Source organism: Octodon degus, unplaced genomic scaffold, assembly GCF_000260255.1.
Source record: "Octodon degus isolate 3935 unplaced genomic scaffold, OctDeg1.0 scaffold00215, whole genome shotgun sequence".
Taxonomy (NCBI): domain Eukaryota; kingdom Metazoa; phylum Chordata; class Mammalia; order Rodentia; family Octodontidae; genus Octodon; species Octodon degus.
Window position 1 is genome coordinate 2693981 of NW_004524791.1, and position 25890 is coordinate 2719870.

Here is a 25890-nt window from a genome sequence, read left to right on the forward strand (position 1 = left end):
CTGCAGTTAGTGGCCAGCTGTGTGCTCCCCAAAGATGTGGTTCACACTGAATGTCAGTAGCCTCAAGTTCCCACGTGCTGTCCATGTGGCTGCAGTTTTCAGCAGGGTAACACCCAGGGCTACTAGAAGATGGAAAGGACCTGTGGCAAGGTCACTATAATTCCTTGAAGCTCTGCCAGTGTGTAACATGTCCCATGTTGCGAATATTATGACACCCAGAAGTCCAAAGCAAATACTTAGGCCCCTTTACTCAGAAGCCCCACCAAACCTCACAGTCCCATTGCACCTCAAACGCCCATTACTCAAGTGCATTTTGTTGTCTAAGTATGCATATTTCAGCACTGCTCTTTAGTGTTTTAAAAAGTTCATGTAAATATATTGTATGTGCCAGGTATAGTGGCACATGCCTCAGCACTGGGGAGGCTGAGGCAGGAGGATTGCCATGAGTTTGAAGCCAATCTGGGCAACAAAGTAAATTAAAGGCCGGGCTGAACTACATAGCAAGAACTTGCCTTTAAAAACAAAACAAAAAAACCAAAAGTGTGCTTTGTTTGGTTTTTTTTTTCCCCCTTGATATTTGTGAAGAAATTATATGCACATTCATTTGTGTAATTGGATGTCCAACTTTTTGGCTTACCTGGGCCACACTGAATAAAGGGAAATTGTTTTGGGCCACACACAAAATGTATAATACAGGGGTGTGTGTGTGTGTGTGTGTGTGTGTGTGAAGTAACAGATTTCTTTAACATTTTATTGTAACATTAAGACAAAATAACACAAGCCCAAGTTTATTTTTTTTATTATTTTTTTTTATTTATTAGAGAGAGAGAGAGAGAGAGTGTGGTGTGTGTGTGTGTGGCCAGCTCAGCCCACCAGGGGGCGGGGCTGGCTGGCATGTGGTGCTGGGGGATTGAACCGCGGTCCCTGATGCTTTGCCAAGCTTGTTCTAAGTAGGTGCTTTAGACCACTGAGCCATCTCTCCAGCCCAAGCCCAAGTTTAATAGTTAAGAAAATTTACTTGTCTCTTAGTAACAGTAAAGGCCTGTCTTCTGGCATAGACACACATCTGGAAGTCTGAGGTAGTTATTTTCAGTGTTGTGTTTGCTGCAAGTTGTACAGATGTGTGCAGTGTCTGACAGGTTTTCAAGCTGACCAACAGAAGATGGAGTTTAACTGCCTTTTCCCATGTTACCTCGGCAGTCTGTGCTCAAGCACCACACAGTCAAGTCATGAAAACTATCCCTAAAGAGAATGTAATTGTGTTTAAAAGTTTGTGGTCTTATGGGCTCACTGTATGAGCTGTCAAGGGCCATAAGCAGCTCACAGGCTGCAGATTAGACGCTGCTGCTGTAAACGGGATATGCAGCCTCTTGATTTGCATGTATTCCCCAAGTAAAATTGCTGGACTGTATGGTATGCTTAAGTTCAGTTTGAGTAGATAATGCCAGATTTGTCCTGTCCATTTACACTTCCATCGGAAGAAATCGTCTTTTCCAGTGCTGGATATATTATTTTTGTTTTAGCTTGCCTTTCCTTGATTGCCAATGAAATTGAGAGCCTTTCTACTCAGTGAGTGACCTTGTTTCTTCTTTTTGAAGTGCTTAAGTCTGTGTCTTGTTTGTATTGGTCTGTGTGTTTACTGTTTTGTGGAAGGTCTTTATATATTCCAGATAAGAGCTTGTCAGTTACTTTCGTCTTTCCTGTTAGGAAGGTGACCTTCAGTGATCAAAAGTCTTGATGTTTCAGATTTTTTGTATTTCCTTTACAATGGGTATTTCTTATGTATAGGATGAAGAATTTGTCTTGATGTTGGAAGGTATGCTTTGTTGCTGTCCCCCTGGTACCGCTGTGCCCTTGGTGTGTAAATGTGCAGTCCATGTGGGTAAATGTTGTGTGTAGAATAGGGCAGCAGCCTGGTTACGTGCTCTGCAGGTGGGCATGCAGTGGTGCTGTAGCACAGGGTCAGACACCTTTCCTGGCACCAGACAGGTTTCTCTGCACGCTTCCTGTCTGTTCTGCTCTCGGGCCGGCTAGGTTCATATTTCCTTCATTGTTGTTACTTCTGCTTTATAACAGATTTTAACTTCTTAATTTATATTTATGTAATTGACTTTTTTTTTTTTCTTTGAGCTCTGCGTGTTTGTTTTTCCTAGATGGCGACCACTTTCCCTTCTTAGTCTTCTGCTGGCATTCCCGGCAGCGAGTCTTCTTTGTGGCTTGGCTGCCTTCCCTGTGTCTGGGAAGAAGGCTTGGGCCCTGCAGCTGTGATTCCATGGAGCATTTTGGTTGGTTTGTTGAGGTGGATATTTCTGTTAAATTATCATGTAAAAATATAGCTGAGAAGATTTATAAGTACTTCATTTGAAATAATTCATTAATATAATGGATTTCTATTGAAAAATAACCGTTTTACAGAGGAAACCGATGAGAACTGGACAAGAGCATTGTTTATATGTGTGCAGCACCATTGATTCTGGTGGCAGCAGGTGGGGCATGTGTCTGCTCTGCACCTCACCATCTGGCCAGGGCATGGGCACTACTGGGCACACGGAGCAGGCCGGTTGACCTCCCTCGCTCAGGCAGTCTGTGGCAAACTGAAGCTCATGCAGTCACCTGTGTGTTCTGCCACCTCGGCCTGTGTTCTTGTCATGCCCATGGGTTTTATCCTGCGCCAGTTACTGGGGCAGCATTGGTTCACTGAGTGAAGAGGATGTTTCAGTGTACAAACGTTTTTAACATGGCGTCTTAGATGCCGTCACTCCTGATCAGGGTAAGCTGCAGTTGAGTAGTGCAGACCGTCAGCCTCAGCAGTGTGGCTGTACATTTTCTAAAGTTAGGGCTCCCTTCACTTTGGAAGCTCAGACAGACTCTTTATTGGCAATAGCTGCTGTCAGTTTTCCTGCAGTGGTAGGCTCACTTTATTCACTCTGAAAGCATACAATTGGCCCTCTGTGTCTACCAGTTCTATGGCTGCAGACTCCACTGCCCAATGATGCGGTTTAACAACTACTCACATAGTTGAGGTTTGCCCTAGGTCTTGGCATGGGCTGATGTGCGTGGGTTAATGCGCATGCCTTGCCATTTTACATAAGGAACCAGCCCTCCTGGACACTAAGGAGTAGCTGGGACTGCCAGGCTCCTGGTTCTTAGTAGTGATTGATAGGCTGCCAAGATGGTGTTTTATTAAAACTTGTATGCCATGAAAAACCCAGCCAGCTTAAATAGCAACTCACTGTCACAGATGGTTTTCTTCACGACTCAGTGCACTGTGACACCCACCAGAACACTTCCATTTCTGTTTGTCACAGAGTACTGGAAGGACAAAGACTCAAGGTTTGCAGTCTTATAAGATTTACATTATTTACTGCTTTATTAAGCATGGCTGTGGGTGATACAGGTTCTGCTGCAGTCACATGACCGTGATTGGGCGTGATGGAGAAGACCACATCTCTGTTCCCTGTCATCTGCCAGTGCTTATATCAACACTGTGGAAAGAGAACCCGGTGTCTCAGTACTATCATGAAAATACCTTGACTGCACAAACACTTGCGAGAACCCCTGCACCAGGGCCCCAGAGGACCTGCAGGAGACTCCATAGCCCTTGCACGGAAGACAGGCCAAAAGAATCCGGGTGGACTGGGAGGGTCTGGGAAGGGTGTGCTTGGTGTGCCTTAGGCCTTGGATTCCATCCCCAGTGCTGCTACAGCAAGGAACACAGCTGGATAGGCTGCATCTCTGGAAAGCTTTATTTATGGATATGGGGATGCTAATTCCATACAGTTACTAGTAGTAGTAGTAGTAGTAGTAGTAGTAGTAGTATTTTTTCATTTTTTAATGTATTTAAGTACAGGGTCTCACTACACAGATCGGACTCGTAGTGATCCTCCTGTTTTCAGCCTCCCAAGCACTGGGATTATAGGTGCCTGCCACCACGCCCAGTCTCAGTGCGCCCCAGAGGCGGGGCCGGTGCAGCATGCTGGGGATCGAACCTCTGGTCCCTGCGTCTGCCTAAGCAGGCACTTTAATCCGCTGAGCTATCTGACAGGCCCTCCATACAAGTTTTAAGTATCACAAAATTCAGCCTTTTTCTGATATTTTAAATTCCTTTGAGCATTACATTATAAACCCATCCTTATCCTTTGGGCCTTAAAAAAAAAAGGGAAATTGGCTGGATCTGCAAGTGCTAGTGTGGTTTTGTCTTGATTTCCTTAGGAGAGGCATGGACAGGAAGGGTCGCACTGGCCTCTGTATGCTTAAAGCCACCTTAATTTGCTCCTGTGCTGGTGGCAATGTGGCCAGATAGATAATTTCAGTCTCATAGATAGTACTTGTTTGTAATTGGCTGTGTTGTCGCTGAACACTCCTGGTGATGAGAACTTCTGTGATCTGATCTCTCTCAGGAGGAGCTGGCTGCTGCTGCTCTCCCCAGCATGTGGGCCAAGGGCACACAGAGTAGTGGCCTACTTAGGCATCTGGCCTCTGGTTGGGCTGCTCGAGGAAGGCTATCTTAAGAGATGTAGTTCTCTTACCAGTCTTTGCCTTTGTTTGATGGTGAACTTTCTGGAGGTTGGCTCTAGTAATTTTTTTCTCTCACTTGTCAGCTTCTAAACCTTCTCTTTTCTCATTGAAGTTCTCTGGATCTACTAGAACCAGGAGTTCTCTCTGGGACGTGCTGTTTCGTAGCCCCTCTTCTTGTCTTGTCCATACCTTCCTGAACCTCTGAGCACAATCATTGGCAGTTTGAAAGTCTGAGTATCCGTGTTCTATCCTGACCTTAAATATTTGTTCATATATTGGTTGTCCCCTGTTGAGGTGGCTCTGCTCCTTTCTCTCACTACAGCTTAGTTGCATGAAGTGCCCTGGCTAGCTAGTGGCACCCTTGCCTGATGGTGCATGTGGCTGTCATTGGCCATCATAGCTCTTGCATACAGCATCACCCATGCTTTCTTCTCAGATGTACATGCAGGTTGGTTTGAAAAATTTGTCAGAAATCCTTAATTGTAGGAACCCTAGGTTTACCCTCAGCACTGTAAGAATTGCCCTGGGGAGTGGTGGAAGGAGAAGCGTTGGGCGGTGTTCGTTCTCGGAGCACCCATGATGCAGAAGAGGGTCCCAGTCTCAGGGTGCTGCCACCAGAGGTGCTTATCAGCAGTGAAATAGAACCGTCACAGACCCTGGGCAGGGTGCCCAAGAGCAAGGTGTGGCATGGGTGTTTTTCCCATGGGCCTGCTTTCTGGTTTAGACAGCATCTTGCTCCTCACCTAGAGATCACCAGGCAGCACTGTGCCAGCTACACCAAGCAAAACAGTAAAGGACTAGAGGGAGAACGGCCCTGCCACTGTCTTCGGCTGCAGGCTGCTGGGGTGCCAGAGTGTGGTATCTGCAGACTCACTGCTGTAGGGCAATCCTATGACAGCTGTGCTTAGTTCTGCCCTGTTGAGGGTAGGCAGGCAAGACTTCTTAAAAATCAACTTCTGGATGGTCTTTAAAGTTCTGCTTGGGCCAGGGAGATAGATCAGTAGAATAAGCACTTGCCTCACAAGCGCAACGTCCTGAGTTCAATTCCCGGAACCACAAAAAATAAAAATAAAATAAAGTTGTATTTGCATATTGCTGCTGAATATGCACATAGCCACAAGTTCTAGTAGTTGTGTGTATGTCAGGTGCTTGAAATACAGTTCCAGCAAGCTGTGCTTCCAGTTTTACAGTGGAAATTGAAAAATATAGAATTTACATCACAGTTCTATGCGGAGAAATCATCACCTCAGGCCTTGGCCACATAAGCACACGGAGGGAGGCAGCCTGCAGTTCTGGATTACAGTGGAGGCCAGGTCTCTAGATGTGTTCTTAGGTTGGTGAAAAACTAAATGGTTTTTGAGCTTTTATCGTTTATTAGGGGAGAACAAGGCAGGATCTTAAAAGATGTTATATAGAAGTATGAACTCAGAAATGGCCAGTGTGATGTTGATGAGAAGTAGGAAGAGCCAGGGAGCAAGCCACTGTACAGCAGAGGCTGTAGACCCAGCAGGTTGGTCACCGTCCAGCACACCTCAGCATGGTACTGAGGCACATTCCACAGAAGGGGAAGTTACAGGTATGGTCAGCACAAACTGGTTTCTAACTGATGGCATAGAGCACATGGTGGGGAGCTCTCTCTCATCCTTCCTATGTGACTGAAAAGACAAGGCATAGCCACTTGTGAAAGACCAGAAGGGTGTGTCCACAGAGGAGATAGGAGCAAGGTATCTATTGATGGCCAGGAGGCAGGACAGGAACAAGGAAAGCCATAGTAGAGTAGCTTGTTTAGGACCTGATACTCTGCAAGCTATTGTAGGCTTTGTCCTATAGCAAGGGACCTCTTGTGCCCTGTAGCCCTTGCTGTCTCTGGGAATTGGTCCCTGGCCACTAAGCCGGTTAAGATGCTGAAGTGTCCTGAAGTACAGAAAGTGAAGTACCTGCCCAGTACAGCACATGCCCTAAGTTTCTTGGGAAACAGGCTGGAGCCTCAGGCCCAGGCGAAGGGGCCAGCTCATGACTCTCAAAGGTGTCGCACATGTGCACCCATAGCAGAACTGTGGTATTAGCCCCCTGTGCCTGCATTCTCCTCCAGCCTTCTGCTTGGGGCGGGAGGGTCAGGGCTGGGTCTAGCTGCCAGAGGAGATCTGCCAGACCAGAGAGTGGGCCTGCCTCTGGGTGTTGTGACCTTGATTATGGGAAAGCAGAGGGCCTTGGTCTGTCCCTTGACAGCACTGGGCAGGGTAGAGTCCCTGGACGTGCTCAGCCCCCTGCCTGGGTCAGGGCCTGTGCTAAAGAGACTCAGCCTATGAGGCCCCAGCATTTATCATCCAGAATGGCCAGTACCTTGCAGGCCCTTTTTCTGCCCACCTTGCTCCTGCATGCAGCTCCTGGGGTATTTCCTGGGTGCCCTTGTGTGGAACAGCTGCTGCTGGTCCTATGCTGAGTGGCTGTGCCCTCTGTGGTCAGTCCACTAGGGTCCATGGGAGGGTGGCCAGGTGTTGAGCCACCTTTGAATTCCACGGTGTCTGACACTGTCTCTTCTCTCCTGAAGCAGACGGTTGACGATGAGGCGATGGCGGTGTAAATGAAGATCAGGTGAGGGAACAGAACGATGCCCAAGAGTGGGTGTTCTAAAACACCACAGCAAGAAGACTTTCCTCTCAGCAACGACATGGTGGAGAAACAAACCGGAAAAAAGGTAACTCTTGGCTCCTGTCCACCCCCTGCCTACCTGTGCCCAGCGGGGCTAGAGGTGCCACACCCGCATGCCAGCTCACAGTGCCCAGGAAGCCTGTCCTGCAGGCGTTGGGTGAGTGTGTGAGCAACCATGAGTGCTGAGGCCCTTCTTCCACTTGCATGTTCGGGCACGGAAGTTGCTCTCTGAGCTGATCTTGACTTAGGAAAATAATGTAAATCTAAATCATAATTTTTTTTCCTGTGTGCTTATTTTTTTAAGTACTAGGGATTAAACACAGCACCTTTGTACTGCACTATGCATCCAGTCAGACTGACTGACTGATTTTGAAAAAAGGTGTAAGTTGTTCTAGGTGGTACTCATAATCCTGCTGCCTCAGTCTCCCAGAGTGCTGGGGTCACAGGTATGTAGTGCTAAGCCCAGCTTTTGTCATGTGCTCTTAATACCAGGTTCTATACCTACACTGCAGTGCCAGGGAATATGGAGGGAGGGGTGCTCCACCACATGATTCACTTCTGTCAGGAGTGGGGGAGGGTGCCATTTCTAGGGTGTATACTTTCCTGTCCTGCAGGGTGAGGAGATGACACAGTTCTAGGGTGTGTACTTCCTGTTCTGCAGTGCTAAAGGTTGGGGAGTGATAGTTCTGGGGTACACACATTTCCTCTCCTGCAATGCAGGGCATACTCTGCGTGTGAACTTAAGAGTCTGACCAGACGGGCTCAGGCTGAGGTTCAGGCTTTGCTGTGTATTTTGTAGTCATCACTAAGCCCTAGCTGTGCTGAGTTTTGGGTTCCTGCTCTCTGTGCTGGAACAGGGTATCCCACAAGCCCACAGAAAGCAGGTCACTGTCACTGATCTTAATTTGTCTTTGGTGCTCCTTCCTGACTGCCTGTTTGCAAGGCCATCCATACTCACCCTGGTAGACTGTGTCACCTGTCTTCTGCAGTTGCCAGCTGGTTTGAGCTGCTTCTTCTCTGCCTCCTGGTACTTGGGCTGTAAAAGAGGGTCCCCAGGCTGCTGTCCCTTACCTCTGCCTGAGCTCCTGCTCTGCTGTGCTGCAACTCTTTTTCTGTGGTAATACTTGGACTTAGAGTGTAATGAGGTCAGCAAGAATTGCACATATGAAAATTAATGAGCCAAGTCATATATTCACTTTGTTTTGGTAAATGTGAAGCAGTGTGTGAACATAGGTGTGCTTAGTGCTGTATAGACAGGAAAGCTAGAGGAGCCTGGAGACCCTTGAGTGTTTGAGCAGCACGTCCACTGTCTTCCCTTCTTACTGGTCTGAAGTGCCTTCTGCCCTGCATAGGAGCAGTGAGTGCTGAAGTAGTAGGACAGGCTTGTTTGGGGCCAGCATTGTGGGTTGCTGGGCAGGCAGTGGTAGAAGCTGTATATACCGCAGCTCCGGGGACTCCCAGGTGGCTTGCTGGGCCGGGGGTCGGGCAGGGTGGGGAGTGGCCAAGATGATGAGAGGACGGAGTTGTAGAAGGGAAGTGTGTGCCTGCACTGGGGCAGGTGGGACTTGGGCAGTGGTAGGGGAGGTAAAATTGTTCTCACTGGCAGTTGCTGTAGCGGAGAGCCCAAAGCTTGGGATCGCTTCACACTGAGTAGCTGGTAAGCCTGTTCAGGTATGCTTTGTGGAGTTTAAGTGCAGGAGAAGGTTCTCTGTCTGCTCTGCTTGGAGGACTTTGAGACTGGCCCCGAAGTACACACAGCTCAGGGCCTGGGTTGCTCATGTGAATCAGCTTTCCTGCTCCCGTGGCCTGGGGTGGAGCTTAGCAGAAGAAACTGGGTTTGGAGCACCGCCACCTCCTACCAGGGCCTGTGCCACCTTTACGTCCCTGGGCTGTGTCCTAGGATTCCTAGTGCTGAAGGGTAGGGGGCAGCATATGTGGGGCTGCTCAGCTGTATAGCAGCCGAAGGCTCTCTTCCTGTTTTTGCAGCTCCCATCACTGCCCTTGAGCTTCAGAGTTTCCTGGTCTCCATCTTGGGTAACTGCTGCTTTTATCTGGTGAAAACTCCCCAGAGAGTGCTGGAGCTGCCCCTCAAATAAAAGATGTGGTACAGGGATTACCTCCAGAGCGTGTGCCAGGCTCTGCTGAGATGTGAGCCGTGCTGCCTGGTTTTGGCCCACAGTATCTTATGTCCACATGATTAACACAGGTGGGAATCCCAGAACCCCAAAACGTCCTTCTGTAAGACATCAGAAAGCAGGGCTTCTCCTGGTCTGCGTCAGAGGTGGTGTGACAGCCCTCGCAGGGAGGCATCTGTATCATAGGGATTTTATTCTTTGTGTTTTTGTCTTTTGTGGTATGGGTGACCAAATGCAGGAGTGTGTGCTTCCACTGAGCGGCACACCTAGCACACACACACACACACATACATACACATACCTCTTTAAATTTTGAGTATCTAAGTACCCAGGCTAGCCTTGAACTTGTAATCCTCCTACCTCAGCCTTCTGAGTTGCCAATTGTATGCACCACAGTTGTTGCCACAGTGATTCGTATGTCTGACTGAGGTGACTGGGCAGTGGAGAGAGTAACTGCTCTCTCAGTTCACGTCCCAGCAGTGTGGAGGAGCCCAGGTTGAAGGGGTCTCACCAGCTACAGAGATCCAGGCGTGCGAGGGTGACAGTGCTTCAGGCAGGGGCCATGTAGGTGAAGGCAAAGCTGCAGAAGGCAGGAGACAAACTTCTGAGCTGCGGGCCACACCCGCCTCGCAGGGTTCCTCTTTAGCAGCTGCCACGACCTAGGTGGCTTTGGTTTTCTCTCACCTGAGGAGAACACTAGGACTAGGCCAGTGCTGTGCCTGTAGTACCTGCTGTGTCTACACTTGGGTCTTTGAAAGATGTGGAGCAGACTTGGGAGTCTTCCTCAGGAAAGCGGCTGTGGCCTTCCTACTTTTGTTGTTGGTGTAACCTGAAGATGCCCGTCCTGTCCCTCAGTGTGCCTGATGCTAGTGGAACTCTCTGGAGGCGCGTGGCGGAGGCCTGAGAAGGCACGGCGCTGGTGGCACTATGCTTGTTTCCACTCCTCAGGATGATGGCGCGTGGGCCCCTGAAGGAGGCCTTGCTGTGGTGGATCCTAGACTGGCTTCTCCCCACAGACTCTGTCTCTGATACAGTTGTGTATTATCAGAGGCCATTTGTGGGTGATAGGAGTAAGCCACATGATGGTCCTGCAGCAGCAGAGGCGGGTGTGCTCCGTGCTAAGGAAGAGCTCTCTGGAGTGTCTGAGCTGGGTGGGGCCTCCTAGAATCCAGGAACCCCCGTACCGTGGCAGCTGTCCTAGTCCAGAGAAGTCAGAGCGCTGCGCAGAGAGCAGTTCCCTGACTCACAGTCTAGGGCTCCCTACATGGCAGGCCACCATCTTTAGTCACTGTGCTCAGCAGCACACGTGGCTCGGAGGAGAGCTCAGTGTTCCCAAAACTCTGTAGGGGCTGGGGTAGCTCAGAGGGAGAGCACTTGTGTAGCATGTATGAAGTCCGGGGTTTCATCCCCAGCACCACAGAGATCGCAGTGTTGAGAGCAGACCTCAAGGGACCCACCTTCCACAGGCTAGTGAGCCGGGGCTCTGAGGGTAGACACTGCTCTGCAGTTTCCTGAACCCCTTTGAGTACTTGGCCTGAGAGCTGCCAATGCCCTTGGTCGCTTGAGCTGTGTTGTGGAAGACTCACACTGGGCCGGAAGCCATTGGTAGCACCTTCTGGGTCAAAACCCCTCTGCAGAACTGGCTGTGCCAGGTCACCGTGGGGTAGGGTGGCTCAGTCCAGGCTGGGTCATGCTATGTGTCCTTGTGCACATCTTTTTTATTTTTTATGAATTTAGGACCAGGTCTCACTACGTAGATCCAACTTGTAGTGATTCTCCAATTTTCAGCCTCCCCAGTGCTGGGATTACAGGCATGCGCCACCATGCCCAGTCTCAATCACCAGCTCACTGTGCCCTGGGGGTGGGGTGGGCATGGCACGCCAGGGATCAAACCCTGGCCACTGTGCTCTGCCTAAGCAGGCACTTTAGTCTGCTGAGCCATCTGGCCAGCCTTCTCCTTGATTTTTTTGTTTTTTAAATCTTTTTTTTTTTTTTTTTTAAATTTTTTTTTTTTTTTTTTTAAATCTTTTTCTTTTTGGGGGGTGGGTGGTACCAGGGATCGAACTCAGGGCCTTGCGCTTGCCAGGCAAGCACTTATTCCACTGAGCCATCCCCCTAGCCCACTTGTGCACATTTTAACGAGATCTGTGCATGACAAGAGCTCTGAGCACTCTGATTACAGGAGCATTCAGGGAGGTGAGTGTAAGGCTTGGGTCCCTGGGCCCGAGGTACAGTGCCTGTGCAGCCTGTAGCTGGAGGGCAGAGGGCTACACACCTTCTCACACGGCTGCTGTCGGCGTGCCACTGCCTCTGGCCAGTGCAGCAGCGGGTAGAAGAAGCAGAAGGCACACAGGACGGTATAAAAGACTACTCACAGTCATCTAAAGTCTACACAAAAGCTATGAGACTTACTTTAGCAAGAAGTGAAGGTACAAAGCCAGTGTGCAAATCCTGTTTCTAAACAGTGAGTGGACAGTTGGGGGCTGGGACTTCATGACACATTCATATCAGTAATGTGGATTGTCTTAGAATAGTGCTGATAAGAGATGTGCTGCAAGACCTGGACTCTGAGAGCTGCGAGAGTGGCTAAGAAGCCAGGGAGATGGTTCAGTGGTCTAAGCTCCTGTCTGGCGAGCACAAGGACCCACATTCATGCCATACTGGCCCTAGAACTCCGGGTGTGCTGTGCCAGCCCCAAAACCTGGTGTGGCCCACATTCCTATAATCCTAGTGCTGGGGAGATTGAGATAGGAGGGTCACTGAGTCTAAGCTGTGTGGTGAGACAGACCCTCTTCCAAATAAATAAATGAATTTTTTTTTTTAAAGTGGCTGACAGAAACTAGAAAACCTAAGCAAGGGGGGAGTCACACTGTGTTCCTTGGTCAGGAAGCTGTTTCTTCCCAAGCTGAGGGATAGATTTAGTAAAGTGCAGCCAGGGTCTCAGCAGGCTATTTGGTAGAAATTGATAGTAAAATTCAAAGGACCCAGAATAACCAGAACCATTTTGAAACTGCAGAACCCAAGTGGAAGATGTATGTGCGCTGCTGCCTGCTCTCAGGATAGGCTGTGGTAAGGACAGGCCTCCTGGCAAACTTCTTCATGTGGGCCACGGGCTGCTGGGCTGAGAGCTGGTGTCCCTGGGCTTTCTGTCAGCCTGGATTGTTTTGTTCTTGGCCATTTGTAGATGAGAGCTAACCGAAACTAGGTAGTTTCTAGGGTGAAAATTCTGTGGGTGTGATCAGTTTTGAAACGATCACAACTTATTTTTCCTTCTCTGGGCTTCCAGTGGGGAAGTCACAGGTGGAGTGGGGGTGATTATAAACTGGGATCAGCGGGATGGCCACGGTGGCCCATGTGCCATAGCTGCTGCCACTGTGGCCCTTTTTTTTGGATGTCTCGGGGCTGGCAGGTGGTGCTTGATAAAGGCTAAGTTGGATGTTGAAGGCATGAGCTTTTGGAAAGGACCGGCACTGCAGTGTGCCTCGTTACTCCAGTGTTGGTGGTAAGGAAGGTACAGAGAGGTCAGACACACTGCTGCCCTACCCGCTAGAGCGCACACCCCTGACCCAGTGCCTGCCTAGACCTGGGGCTGGAGTCACGCACAGGTGTGCCACATGTTTCACTTCTGAGGCACTGTTGAGAGACAGACACCCAGGGACCCCACATCCTGAGGACTTTCCCAAACCAGGACCTCTGTCTGTGTCAGAAGCAACGCCTGTACCACCAGAGAAAAGTTTGCAGGTTTGTTTTTCCCCAGGCTGCTGGAGATGGAGCCCAGGTACTCCAAGCACCTCCCCAGACCCGTCTAGTTGCCTGTGTTCTGATACGCACATATAGGTGTGTCTCCCTGGGTAACCTAGCCTGGGCTCAAACTTGAAACCCTCTTCTCCCAGTACTAGGCTGAGGTGACAGGCACGTACCCCTGTGCCCGGCTGCTGTAGGTGAGTTTTGGGCATGAAGTTGGGGCATTTTCTTCTTTAAAGGGCCTCTTCAGACATCTGCTCATTTAAAAATACTGCTTTTCCTTCTCTTTCCTGCGTAGTTCTAAGTGCAGGCTCCTTCCCCTCAGGCCTTGTCCTGGGCAGAACACTACACCTCTGCCTTCCCTGGAGCCAGCTTCCAGGTTCTCAGGCCTTCCCAGCAGGGTGGTGTCTCTTGTCCTTCCCAGTTAAGGGTGAGCTGCAGCTTATCCCTGAACAGGGCTGGACTCTGCTACATTCTGCTCATTAGCTCTTGAGATAATTGTATCATTGTATTTTCCTGTAGTTTTTAAAGTATAAATCACATCCAGTTTTTAATTTCTTGCATTCTGGAACCCTTTGGTGTTTCTGTTGTTTGTGTGATCCTCCTTATGTACCTGGAGTAGATTGCTGGTGTCTCTTCAGGGTTTCTCCAGTTGTGTTCATAAGGAGTATCTGTTCATAATTGTCTTTCCAGGGAATGCCCTTCATCAAGGTTCTGGAATTAGGGCCATGGCAGCCTTAGATGAGTTGGGAGTGTTGCTTCTTTTTCTGTCCCCAGGAAGAATTTTCATAAGAGTTCTAGTATGCTCTTTAAAAGGTAGGTGAAATCCACGCATGTGTCATGTGCAGTCAGGACACCTTTTCCTCCCCTGCAGGGTTCTCCTTTGGGTGGGCCATGTCTTCTGTCTGCAGAAGCAGGAGGTAGCCTTGCCAGAGGTGAGCTGTGCACCCACGTGGCCCCATGCGCTGGCAGGGCTCTCCACACTCACTTGGGCATTGTGTCAGACCTTGTCACGCAGAGGTTGCCTGGCCTCACTAGAGGTCACAGGAGGTGTATGCATGGTGATGGGGCTGCTGAGACTACTTCGGGGTCTCCCAGGGACTGTGCCTGCCAGAAGCTCCCAAGGGTGACTGCCCAGTTCTTGCCAAGGACTCACTGAGGAAAATCCAGAAAGCAATCTGGCAGTGTTTCTAGCCTCTGTGCCTGTCCATGTGTGATGACAGGTATGTAGTAATGTCTCCCTGGGGCATTCATCTGGTGCGGGTAGGGTCAGAAAGGCCGGCTGTGGTGTGTGATCCATGGTGTCATTGAGACCAACCTCACTGCATGGTCCCTTCTAGGTCAGCCAGGACTGGGTCCCTCCCTAGTCTAGCTACAGTAGCCACGAGCTTCCCTTCCTTTACTTGACAGGACAAGGTTCCCTTCTCAGTGTGGATGAGAGGTCCATTACCCTCACCTTTGCTCTAGCAGCCCCTCCCCTCTGTCTCCCTCCATAGTCCACCTTTCACGCTGTCTGTGTGCTTCTTGGGACCCTGAGCCGCAGGCAGACACCCCTACTTCACCCCTGCTCCCCATGCAGCACATTCCAGGAGACTGCAGAAGTCACAGGAAGCACTGTCCCAAGTGTACGTCTGTGGGATGAGCACATCCTGCTCTGTGGCCGAGCCCCTGAGGCAAAACCTCGAGGCTGGTGTCAGGCCTCTTGGATCCTTACCTGTAGTCAGGTGGACAAGGCCAGGGCAGAAGGGGAGCACTGATGCTGGCCAGGTTGGTGGCTGGAGTCACCTGGGTGTCAGGCATTCAGCAGGTGTCCATATGACCTGCAGAGGCCTCCAGTGAGATCAGGATGGAAGGTGGATTCCTCTCTCTTGGAAGTCAGCTTTTCCCAAAAGGGGTGGAGGATAGCATGTGCGGCAGCACTGCAGGGCTGTGGATTGGCTTGGGTATTCCTGGAGGGGCCTTTAAATGCCTGGTGAGAGGGTGGTTTTTCTGGCACAGGAAATTTTTTTGTTTGTTTGTTTTTGAGGTACCAGCGATTGAACTCAGGACACTGTGCTTGCCAGGCAAACATTCTACTGAGCTATCTCCTCAGCCCCCAAGAAATGAAATTGGAGCTGCTTTTGAATTTAGTCTGGGAAGAGTGCCTCAAAGTAGTACTTTCTTTTTCAGGATAAAGATAAAGTTTCTCTAACCAAGACCCCAAAGCTGGACCGTAGTGATGGAGGGAAGGAGGTGAGAGAGCGCACCACCAAGCGGAAGCTGCCCTTCACTGTGGGGGCCAATGGAGAGCAGAAGGACTCGGACACAGGTACCAGCCCAAGGCTAACCCCGGCCGTGCCCTGGTTCACACTAAGCTTACTGAGGGGCCTCTCCAGAGCAGTCCTGGGCATGCAGCAGCGTGGAGGCTAGCTTCTGGGCCCTGCCTTCTCTTCTGCATTGGGTCAGTTTGAGGCCCGTAGGAGACCTCACCACAGTACCCTGTACCACAGTGCTCCTGCAGGATCACATGGAGCAAAGGTGTGGATGGGGAAAACCCTGCAAGTAAAGGGCAGCCAGTGGGATGGCCCTGAGGGTGCAGCACAGGAGTGCACTTGCAGGCACATCCCAGGGTGATCCTTGCTGAGCTGTCACGGGGGAAACGCTGGCTGTGCCCATTGTCCAAGTAGAGGCCCAAGGCTGCCCCACCCTGCTGGTCTCTGGGTATTTTGCAGCCCCACAGCACCACTGTGGCGTGAGCCCTGGAGCAGATTGCTGTAGGCTCTGGGCTCTGTCTGCAGCCTCAGACTCCAGGAGGGCAATGTGCCTGGGATAGAAGAGCAGGGGCTAAAGATGCTGGGATGAGGGGAGCTTGGGAGGGTGAATGGGGCACCTGCATGTACCTAGTGGAAAGGGGCAGGACCGCTGAGCCTCTTCTCCCACCTCTCCTGGCCTGTGTTCCTGTATGCGCTCCTTGGAACAGGACCAAGATGGGGTACCTTGAGGCCAGCAGGAAGGGCTGATCCCCAGCTGGCATGTGAGGGAGGTGGTGAAGGGTAGTGCACACAACTCTTGTGATCCAGCCATGTGTTGGGGGCAGAAGTCTGCCCAGGTGCTGAAGGGTGGCAGGGTGAATGTTCTTCCCTGCATTACAGGGGCAGGAATGGTTAGGGTAGCAGTAAGGAGCCCCCAGCTGCCCTTCCCCAGTCTGCCCAGAACGGAGAGGCTGAGGTGACTGCGGGCACACTGCAGACAAGGTGAGACCAGGCCTGAAAACGCTTGTTTGTATTTTCAGTATCCGGCTGATTTTGTCAGAGCAGGGTGGAACATTCACAGTTAGCTGTAGCTTTGGTAGTGGCTGCGTAAAGACTGGAAGGGACCTCTAAGAGACTGAGCTCTTGGGAGTTCTTGCTGCAGAAGCTCGCAGGGGAGGTGCTGCTGCTTGCACTTCGTGGTGGAAGGCAGTACTTGGACCTGTGTTCTGCGAGGTCTAGCCCTGCAAGTCCAGGGGCTCATGGTCCCTCGGTGCCTGTTTTGTCGTGGTGTAGGAAAGGACTTCCCAGGTGCCCCGTCTGTCTTTGGTAAGCATTTGTGAGGCTAAACCTGGCGTCCTCGTGGTATCTGAGACCAAGTGTGTTCACGCTGCTTCCTTTCTGTGACGGGCAGGTCCCAGCAAGCACACGGCAGACTTGCTGTCATGTTGGGAAAGAGGGACAAACTCTTTTTTTTAAATTTTAATAACTGAAAGAAATTTTTTTAAAAATAAAAATTTTAAAAAAATTAACTGATGTGTGCCTTTGCTAGAAAGGAATCTGCCAATATCAGGGATGACTTTAAGAGGAAAAAATAAAATTTCAAAACAAAAAGAATACAGTGGTTGATACACTGCATGTTGTTATCTTTACTCAGAGGGTGCTATGTTAACATTTGATTGTCTAAACAGTCTAAGCACAGACCTTTCTTTTCAGTGAACTAAGAGAAATTAGCTGTACAACTGTCGTAACTCTCTGTGGTGTGTGTGTGTGTACAGACACACACACACATTTCTCCTTAGAGGGACAGACATTGAAAACAGGTTTCTTTTTCTACACAAGACCCTAATATTATGGAAATAGGAATTTAGTGTTTTTGCTCTGAAGCACACTATCCTCGGGGGAGTTGATACTGATACAACTGTCACCTAGCTGCCTTGTTAATGTCATCAACCTAGACCTCGGGGTTCAGCACTGCCTGTCCATCCTAGGTTGGTTGATTGGGGAGCTGAATCCCAAACCTGGGCTTGAGCTGTTAGGTCAGTGCTCCACCTCCAGTTTCCTCCTGGAAGGCTGAATTTGTAACCAGGACCCTCTGAAAGTGCCTCTTTATCTTCCGCCAGTGCCTTCCTCCCAGACTTACCTGCTCCCTGCCGCCTTCTCTTCTGCACTTGGAGTGCCGGGCTCCGAGCTGGGCACCAATTCCACCCTCGCCGGAGAGCAGAGCTCACTCGGAAACGGGATGGACCTGGGAAGAGGCATGGATCTGGCCTGCAGGGTGCTCTGGGCTGGCATCTAGCTGCCTCATCAGGAGGGAGAAGCCACACAGTGGGCAAGGCAGGGAGATTTGTGCAATAAAGTTTTTAATTTATAAAGAAAAGAGGTTTATTTTGGCTCACAGTTCTGGGAGCTGGGAAAGTGCTGGCATCTGCAGGATTTTTACTACTGGTATAAGAGGGACTGAAACAGATTGTTCCTGGTTCTCTGGGCTGAGGGAGATGTGGCTGTGCTACACCAGGCAAACCCTGTCTCAAGATCGAGGCCCTGCCCTCAGGGTCCTGTCAGTGGGCCCCTTTACATACTGTCCCTCTAGTGCCCTCTGCTGAGAAGTTGCTGTTTAATATCCCCTGCCAAAGTGCTGTAGCCCAGAAGTTCAAGGGTCACTAGGAACCAGCCTCCCAGGTAGAGTTCCAAGTGATGGATAGTATCTCAGCTGTGCCAAGTGGCACAAATTTCTCAGAGAACACTGAGCTGCTGCAGGAGTGGCTTCCTGTTTCTCAGCCCTGGTGTGTGCAGCCAGGCTCACAGAGGTGTGGCCTCCCACCGCTTAGTCAGGGCTGGGGGCAGACTGCCAGGAGCAGTGTCCTGCTGTCTCTTGAGTCACAGCTTGACCAAGAAGCCCAGCCCCAGAGGTTGTATACCATGTGATGCCTGCAGAGGGCAGGCTGTGGTTGTCTGGGTCACCCATGAGTGTGGAGCACGCCTACCTTTGTGCTCCTTGGGCAGCAGGCTTGGGCCTTGGGCAGAGGGGGAAAGCAGGCAGGCACGTGCCCAGCCGCTAGGAGACCAACTGGTGCTCGCCACACTTCAGCCAGGGGGGCAGCAGGATAGCCAGTCCAGGTCAGCATGCAGGACTGGCCTCCTCTTACTTAGTCTCCTGGCTGCCTTGTCCTTTGCTGACAGGGTCTAACCTGATGAACTCATGATGTCTTGGATTTGCCTCAAGTGGTACTATTCTACCCGTTCTATATGTAGTTTTAAGATTTCTCCTGAAGTTTTAACATCTGTAAGTGCCTTGCGCTGCAGTGCACACCTGTAATCCTAGCCCTGGGGAGGCTGAGACAGGAGCACGGCTGTGATTTTGAGTGCAGCGTACATTGCGAAGTGAGTTCAAGGCCCGCCTGCACTACATAGTGAGGCTCTATCTCAACAAAGTAGAGCAGATACAATTGGTGCGGGTCGTTGACCCACCCCTGCCCTGCGAGGGTTCACAGAACTCCTGCCCACAACCCAGGGCACCTCTCGAGAGCGCCTGGTGGCAGGCAGGGCGGGCAGCTGCCTCTGCTGCCCTAACACCACAGTGTTTCTCGGGGGAAGTTTCGTTGCCTTCTTCCCATTCACCTCTGGTCACTCTGTGGCTTCCTCAGCAGCCTGGTGACGCCACACATGCCATGCCAGGTGTTTGCATCATGTGCTTGAGGTCACTCTCCTCTGTGGGACAGGGCCAGTCAGAGCCCCTACCCCTCCAGCCTTCCTAAAAGTCCTGATACTCGGTAACTGGCCGTGCTTGGGACGGTAGGTGATGTGGGTTAGGAGGAGACTGCTCCCCTGCTCGCCCGACGGGTGGTGCTGTGGGCAGCTCAGGAAGAGGCTTCCGGCCTGCTAGCTGCGAGCACAGGTGGGAGGTGCTGCCTTGCAGGCGTGACAGACCTCTGGCTAGGAAGGGCACCACACGCATGCAGCTTGTGGGCTGAAGGGGCCCAGCAGGATCTCTGGCACATGGGGACAGCCCCTCTGGAGTGTGCCGTCTGCAGGACCAGGCCTGGCTGTGCTCAGGGTGGCCCCTCTCCTCTAGGCATGCAGATAGGCTTCTCCTCACACCTCATGGCTGGGCCTGGGGCACCAAGGGAGACTGGCTATGAGGACACATGTTGGGTGGGACTGGGTGGGAGCCATCCTCTTCCTAGGAGTCCTGGAGATGCAGCCAGCTGCCAGGGCCGGGGAAGGGATGGGTGCTCCTGTGTTGTGGGTTCTGGGATTGGCCTGAGAACCTCCAGATAGAATATTTTATATGACTGAGAACTGTGGCAAGTCTGTGGTCCTACTGTTCCTTAGCCACTTTTACTTTCCAGATTTGAAGAACTCAGTCCTAGATGAAAGAGCTCATGGACAAGGAAAAGAAGGCTTTCTGCTTAAAAGTACATATTTCCCCAGATTCCAGAGGACTTTGGTCTGGTAATAAGCTTGACACATTGCCAGCCAGTCTGGGCCTATTGCCACCCTGGTTCAGGACGTCCTCAGATTGTGCAGCAGGATGTGCAGTCACCCTGGGGAGAGGGAATATGGTCGCAGCAGCACGTGTGTCCCAGCTCTGCACCCGGGATGGGGAATGGTCTTGCCCACTCATTTCTTGTGTAGCAAGGCAGGTCCCAGGGCAGCAGTGCCAGGGCCTCTGAGTCCCAGGTGCATGTCTGGACTTCAGTCTATTTCTTCTGTCCACTTAGCTTGCCTTGGTACAGGGAGAGGTAGTGATGCTGGTAGGGACAGTGTCTGAGCCCTTGTGCCAGCGCTGCTCTGACCTCCCAAGGATGCCACCCCACGGGAGACTGGGACTGTGCAGAGTTGCGGCCTGGTCGCCCTTCTCTGGAGGTGGAGAGGCCAGGCTGCATTTGCATGACCCTCATGGTACTGCTGTTGGGGCTGAGGGGACCAGAGAGGGCCCCTAGGGCCACAGCACGCAGGTACAGGCTCCCAGCTTTCTTTCAACGCTTGGTGATGATAATGAAAGGACAAAAAGAAGCAAACACATCAGGAAGTTGTGAGGACAGTTTTAGTGAGTGCTATTACAGGTGTGGGAAGTGCAGCGACTGAGGCCCAGAGGTCAGAAGGCTCTTGAGCACCAGGGCTCAGCCAGGCGTGTGGCGGGCAGGTTTGCTTTTGAGACCAGGTAAAACAGAAAGGAGCCATTTGTGGCACTGTTGTTTCTCCTTGTCACTTGGCAGAACAGCAGGGAAAGTGCTCCGTGACATATGCAGGGAGCTTCCTGTTACTTCAGAGTACTGCCTTGAAGACATTCCTTTCCACAGTAGAATTCAAGGGAGTTGGTGCTTTTGAATTCTGGGACAGAAGGTGTTCCTGTCCAGGCAGTGCGGCAACTGCGTCTCCTAAACACTGCTGCTAGGAAAGCCTGAACTGTAGAGATGCTGGATGCAGAACAGTGCTTTGCGATGAGCTGAGGAACCACTTCCACAGAAGTTACTGTACCCAGGCCAGGCCTCCCGTCTCCAGCAGGTCGCAGCAAGATGAGAGGTTTCTGTCCCTGGCTCCCTTTGAGGGCAGGGCTGTGTTCAGATTTTGCTGCCTGAGCTCCCCATAGTCCCTGGCCAGAGAGACAGCCTCCTTGGTGCAGAGCATCGCTGGGTATGGGCTCCTGCACAGGATTGCAGATAGAAGACACCCCAAGAGGCTCTGCAGGGCCAGCTCAGGAATGCCACTGGCAGCTGTTAGGTGCCAGGTGAAAATGGGCAGAATGCAATAGGAGTGAGTTAAGAATGGGAGTGAAAAATAAGCTATCAGAAAGGTCATACAGATTTGGAGTACAAATGAAACATCTGAAAATGAAAATAATAATCACTAAGATTTAAAATTCTTGAGTTTAATCCCCGGTTCCGCCAAAAAATAATAATAATAGGAAGTGGGGAGAGTGAGGGTTCCTAGGTCTGGTGAGTGCTGCTGAGCAGGGAGGCTGGGAGCCGAGTGGGGACCAGCACTGCAGATGTGGGTACCGAGACACCACAGAAAAGGGGCCCGCAGCAGCTGGATGCGGGAGGTGCCCACTCCACTCCACAGTCCATCCCTGGCTTGCCCAGAGCACCTGCATCTTGCTGAGGGCTTATCTCCAGGGGATGCCCTGACAGGAAGTGGGCTTTGCTTACAGGAGTCAGCTCAGAACAGGACAGGGCTGGCAGCCAGTAGTCAGGAGCAAACTGCGTGGGGCGGGTGAGAAGAAAGGTGCCGCAGGCGCCGGGTCTGGTGGAGTACACCTGCAATCCCAGACTTCTGGGAGCCTGAGGCAGAAGGCTTACAAGTTGGAACCCAGCCTAGGCAATTTGCCAGGCAAGACCCTGTCTCTAAATTTAAAAAAAAAATTTTTTTAAAGGGCTGGGAGTATAGCTCAGTGTGAAGACCCTGGATTCTTATCTTGGTTTATGAATTCAGTTCTTTCTGTGATTCTGGTCATGGGTGGGACTTGTGAGTGCACCTCAGGCCCCATGTTGTGCACACTGGATCACTCCCTTGACTGTTTATCACTGAAGGTATCGCTTAGACTTTATGCAAATTTTACTTTGCTTCCCTTTGGATGATAGAAAATTAGTGAGCTGCCAGAGAAACTCACTGGTTGTCCCCAGCCGTGGCCAGCAAGTCCCGCCACTCCCCACTTCCTTTCCCTCCCACGGACACGGCAGCCCCCATCAGGGGTCTTCTTTTCCTGCACGTGGCTTTCCCAGGAGAGCCGCGCATGCAGCACACTGCAGCTGGGTCACACACACACACAGACCCAGCTGCACTCAGGGCCACCCTCTTTGACAAGCATGAAGCATGGGTCATGTGCCTGGCCAGGACAGAGGGAGGCCTTCTGTGTTGCCTGCCCTCACTCCAAGGCCCCAGTAGACGGTGTCTTGGCCCATGGGGTATCAGAGGTGGACTTGGGGAAGCAGGTGCCACAGATGCTGGAGAACACTACCCTCACAGCAGATGGCCAGGGTCTAACTTCAGTAGGGTGAGTTTCAGTTGGGACAGTAGGCACCCAGTAGAAGGGCCTGATACATTTTGATATCTTAAAAATAACACCCATTACTTGGGAGGCTGAGGCAGTTGGATGGACTGAGTTCAGAAGTTCGAAGAGAGCTTGCACAGCAGAGCAAGACCCTGTTTGAGTAATAACAGTTTGTGCCATAGGGTCTCTGACAGCTGCATGGCCAGCCACCAGCCACACACAGCACAGAAGCAGGAGCAGGGCTGACCCTAGAGTGGTAATGGAATTAGCGCGTGTCTCTGCAGCTGGTATGCTACTACTTCCTGTGCCATCTGAGATGGCTGTGGTGGCTCTCTCACACATCAGCTTCCGCTGCTCAGAGTGACAGGGCAGGCATCTCCCCTAGTGGTTGAGGGGATCCTAAGCCCTGAGTGTGCTGAACCCTCTTGCTGTGGGCACCTAGTCCCACACTAGGGCACTCTAGATCCTGGGCATGAGCCCAAAGACAGGTTCAGGAAGAGGAGGAGGAGGCCGTCTGCTTTGTGGTGGTGTCCAGACATTGCCACTGGAGGTAGTGCAGCCAGCACACGGCTAAGAGGGACAAGGTTGGCTCAGCTGGTAGGTCCACAGAGAACAAGGACGAAGCACGAGCATGTACTTGGCCGGGAGCAGAGTCCAGGCATTATGGAATTCTCTTCCTCTAAGACCTGTGTGACTTATCTAAAACTAGTTGGTGGCAGCCTATAGAATTTAGGAGAGTTTTGCTGCAAATGGAAAAATTCAGGGAGCTATCACTCAGTGTTTGCCACCTACAGGCTTGTCTCCAAGTACCCAAGTTAGCATCCTCAGCAACTCATAAACTGAGGTAGCTTCACAAAGAGCTACCAGTCATCATATGGAAATTCCAGTAGGGGCCTGACTGGACAGTGGTGAGCAGAGGGGGTCCTCCCTAAGCTGGGTACGGGAAGCAAGCAGCCTCCTGAGAAGTACAGACATGACCCTCACGGGCCATTCACCTACCGCCCTAGTCTCATGTGCCGACCAAGGACACATCCTGCTCTACAGAGGTGGAGAGGATGCAGATACCATAGAAGGCCTCCTTGGCACCAACTGCCCTCTCAGCATGCACCTGCAGGCCAGGCAGGAGGAATGTGGACTGTGTTCTCTCAGAAGCAGCGCAATCTACAGAGGCAGTGGGCGTCTGTCCCCAACTTGCTGGCCAGGAGGCACAGAGCTGTATCTGTGTCCTCAGTGCTGTCTGTGTCAGTGCCTTTCGATGCCTCCGGCTCAGTGGGTGCTGTGCTATGCGCCTCAAGGACCAGGGCATGCAGTGGAGGCTTCTAGATGGAGAAGAAAGGCATGGAGCTGACAAACTGGCCTCAGGTTACGTGTGTATTTTTACACTGTCTGCACCATTTGGAGGAGGGCTGGGAAGGTGAGACCAAGCGCACACACCTGTCACAGCGCCGGCCGTGCAGCAAGGTCGGTGTAGTTCAGCAGGCCTCCACATTCCCAGCACTGTGTGTGTGGCCTGGCAACACTCGGGAGGCTTCCACCCCATGCGTGGTTACAGACCGACTGGCTGCCCCACAGTGTTGGACCACGTCTCCTAGGGCAGCCTGCCTACTGCCTCCTTCCCACCCGCCCACCCCTGCACAGCCTGCCCGTTGCTCTGTAAGCTCTGGAGTGGATACAGGGGCTCCGTGCTGCTAGGCATGGCCCAGGTCCTGAGGATTTGCGTCAAGTGTCCCCCCCTCTCCCTCACGTGCCACACAGAGAAGCAGGGTCCTGAGCGGAAGAGGATCAAGAAGGAGCCCGTGGCCCGAAAGTCGGGGCTGCTGTTTGGCATGGGGCTGTCTGGGATCCGGGCTGGCTACCCCCTCTCCGAGCGCCAGCAGGTGGCTCTCCTTATGCAGATGACAGCAGAGGAATCTGCCAACAGTCCAGGTAAGCCAGAGATGGGGTGGTCCCTGGGGGTGGGGGCTGGCGGTCATGATCCCCTCACCCACCTCATGAAAAGAGGCAGCCTAACCCCTAGTAATTCCTCACCTGTCCCTTCCTTGGCCCACAGTAGACACAACACCAAAGCACCCCTCCCAGTCTACAGTGTGTCAGAAGGGGACGCCCAACTCTGCCTCAAAAACCAAAGATAAAGTGAACAAGAGGAATGAGCGCGGGGAGACCCGCCTGCACCGGGCCGCTATCCGAGGGGACGCCCGACGTATCAAAGAGCTCATCAACGAAGGCGCAGATGTCAACGTCAAGGACTTTGCAGGTAAGCACCGGTCAGCCACAGCAGCTTGTGTGCGGGCTTCTGTGCAGAGCAGTTGTTGGCACAGGGTGTGCTCTGCGCTCCCCAGGTCTTGGGGCCTGTGTACCCTGGGCCATGTGTGGCACTAGCAGCTGCTTTTGCCAGGGCGGAGGGAGTGTCTGGGGATGTATTTTGAAGTGGAATCATTTGCTTTTTTGCAATTTGTGCTATTTTCAAGAGAAGTGAGGGATTGTAAGTATTTATGCAGCTGTGTTGCATGAATCAGGCCCAGGCCCAGGCCCTTGGCAGGATCTTGTCTTGTGTGTGCTTAGGAAGAAGTGCTTGTCCAGCAGAGGGCGGTGCTGTGCTGAGCCAGCCTGGGTCTCCTGCAGCTGCTTGAGGAGACAGGGTGCTCCCACACCCTTTACAGGACTGCTGCAGGGACCCCAGGAGGCACAGTCAGATGACATGTCACCTTTTAAGTTAAGATGGATGTGGGAGGGAACCCCAGACCAGGGTCTGTATGGGCCAGGCCTTGGCTTTAGGGACTCAGGGTAGAATCCGTGCTGCATTGGGCATGACACGCCATTTCCCCATGGCGTACCCTGGGCCCTCCAGAGTGGGCATGGTGGTGCAGAACTGCTGCCCTAGTTGGTTGCTGTCTGCTTTATTTGAAAGCTGTTTTCCCAGCCAGGCTCCATCACTCTGGAAGGCTGAGGAAAGAGATCAAAGTTCAGCCATCCTGGGTAGTTCAGTGACTTAACCTAGCAAAGTCCAGTTTAAAAAAAAAAAAAATTCTGTCTGTCAGAAAGGCCTGGTTTTGGAGATCAGAGCATAGGAAGACTCTACTTCATTCTCCAGTCTTTCCACACACCCTCACCCCTGTGTTACCCTGAACAGGGCTTTACCAAAGCACTAATGCTTCTTATAGGCAGGCTAAGACCTGTTGTGTACGGAGTGTGCAGTCCTGCTGCCTGGCCCTGAACTTTTATCTTCCCAGGCCTGTACCAAATGTATTTGGAAGCCGTGTGGTCTGCAAGGGGGTTCTGAGGTAGAGCACAGCAGTGCACACTTGCAATCCCAGGTACTCAGGAGGCTGAGGCAGGAGAATTGTGTGTTCAAGACCAGAATGAACAAGTTAGTGAGGCTTTCATCTCCAGATAAATAAAAAGGGCTGAGGGTGCAGCTCAGTGGAAGAGCACTTACCTGGCACCTGTGAGGTCCAGGCGTTCCCTATTGCAAGCGTAAGGTTTCTGCCATGCACAGATGGGCTGATGGGCTAGATGAGGCATGGTTACAGATGTGGCTTCTTGTGCGTGGAGGGCGGCTGGTGCACGTTACCGATTTGTGGGCATTGGTTATGCAGACAGGCTACCACAGCAAGGC

General features: G+C 51.7%; 1 protein-coding gene across 4 annotated transcripts in view; it reads left to right on the forward strand.

The window, feature by feature from the left end:
• Ankrd11 (ankyrin repeat domain 11) overlaps positions 1-25890 on the forward strand; it is a 181956-nt gene that overhangs the window by 138563 nt on the left and 17503 nt on the right. For 2 of the 4 annotated variants that reach the window (XM_023705234.1, XM_023705236.1), the window contains exon 1: positions 24335-24528. In XM_023705234.1, coding sequence (XP_023561002.1) covers positions 24421-24528 — 108 coding nt within the window. In that variant the 5' untranslated portion in view covers positions 24335-24420. Of the gene's footprint in view, positions 1-7069; positions 7217-15218; positions 15358-24029; positions 24201-24324; positions 24529-25890 lie in introns of those variants that run through there. The other 2 variants (XM_004644991.2, XM_023705233.1) reach the window with 2 other exon arrangements.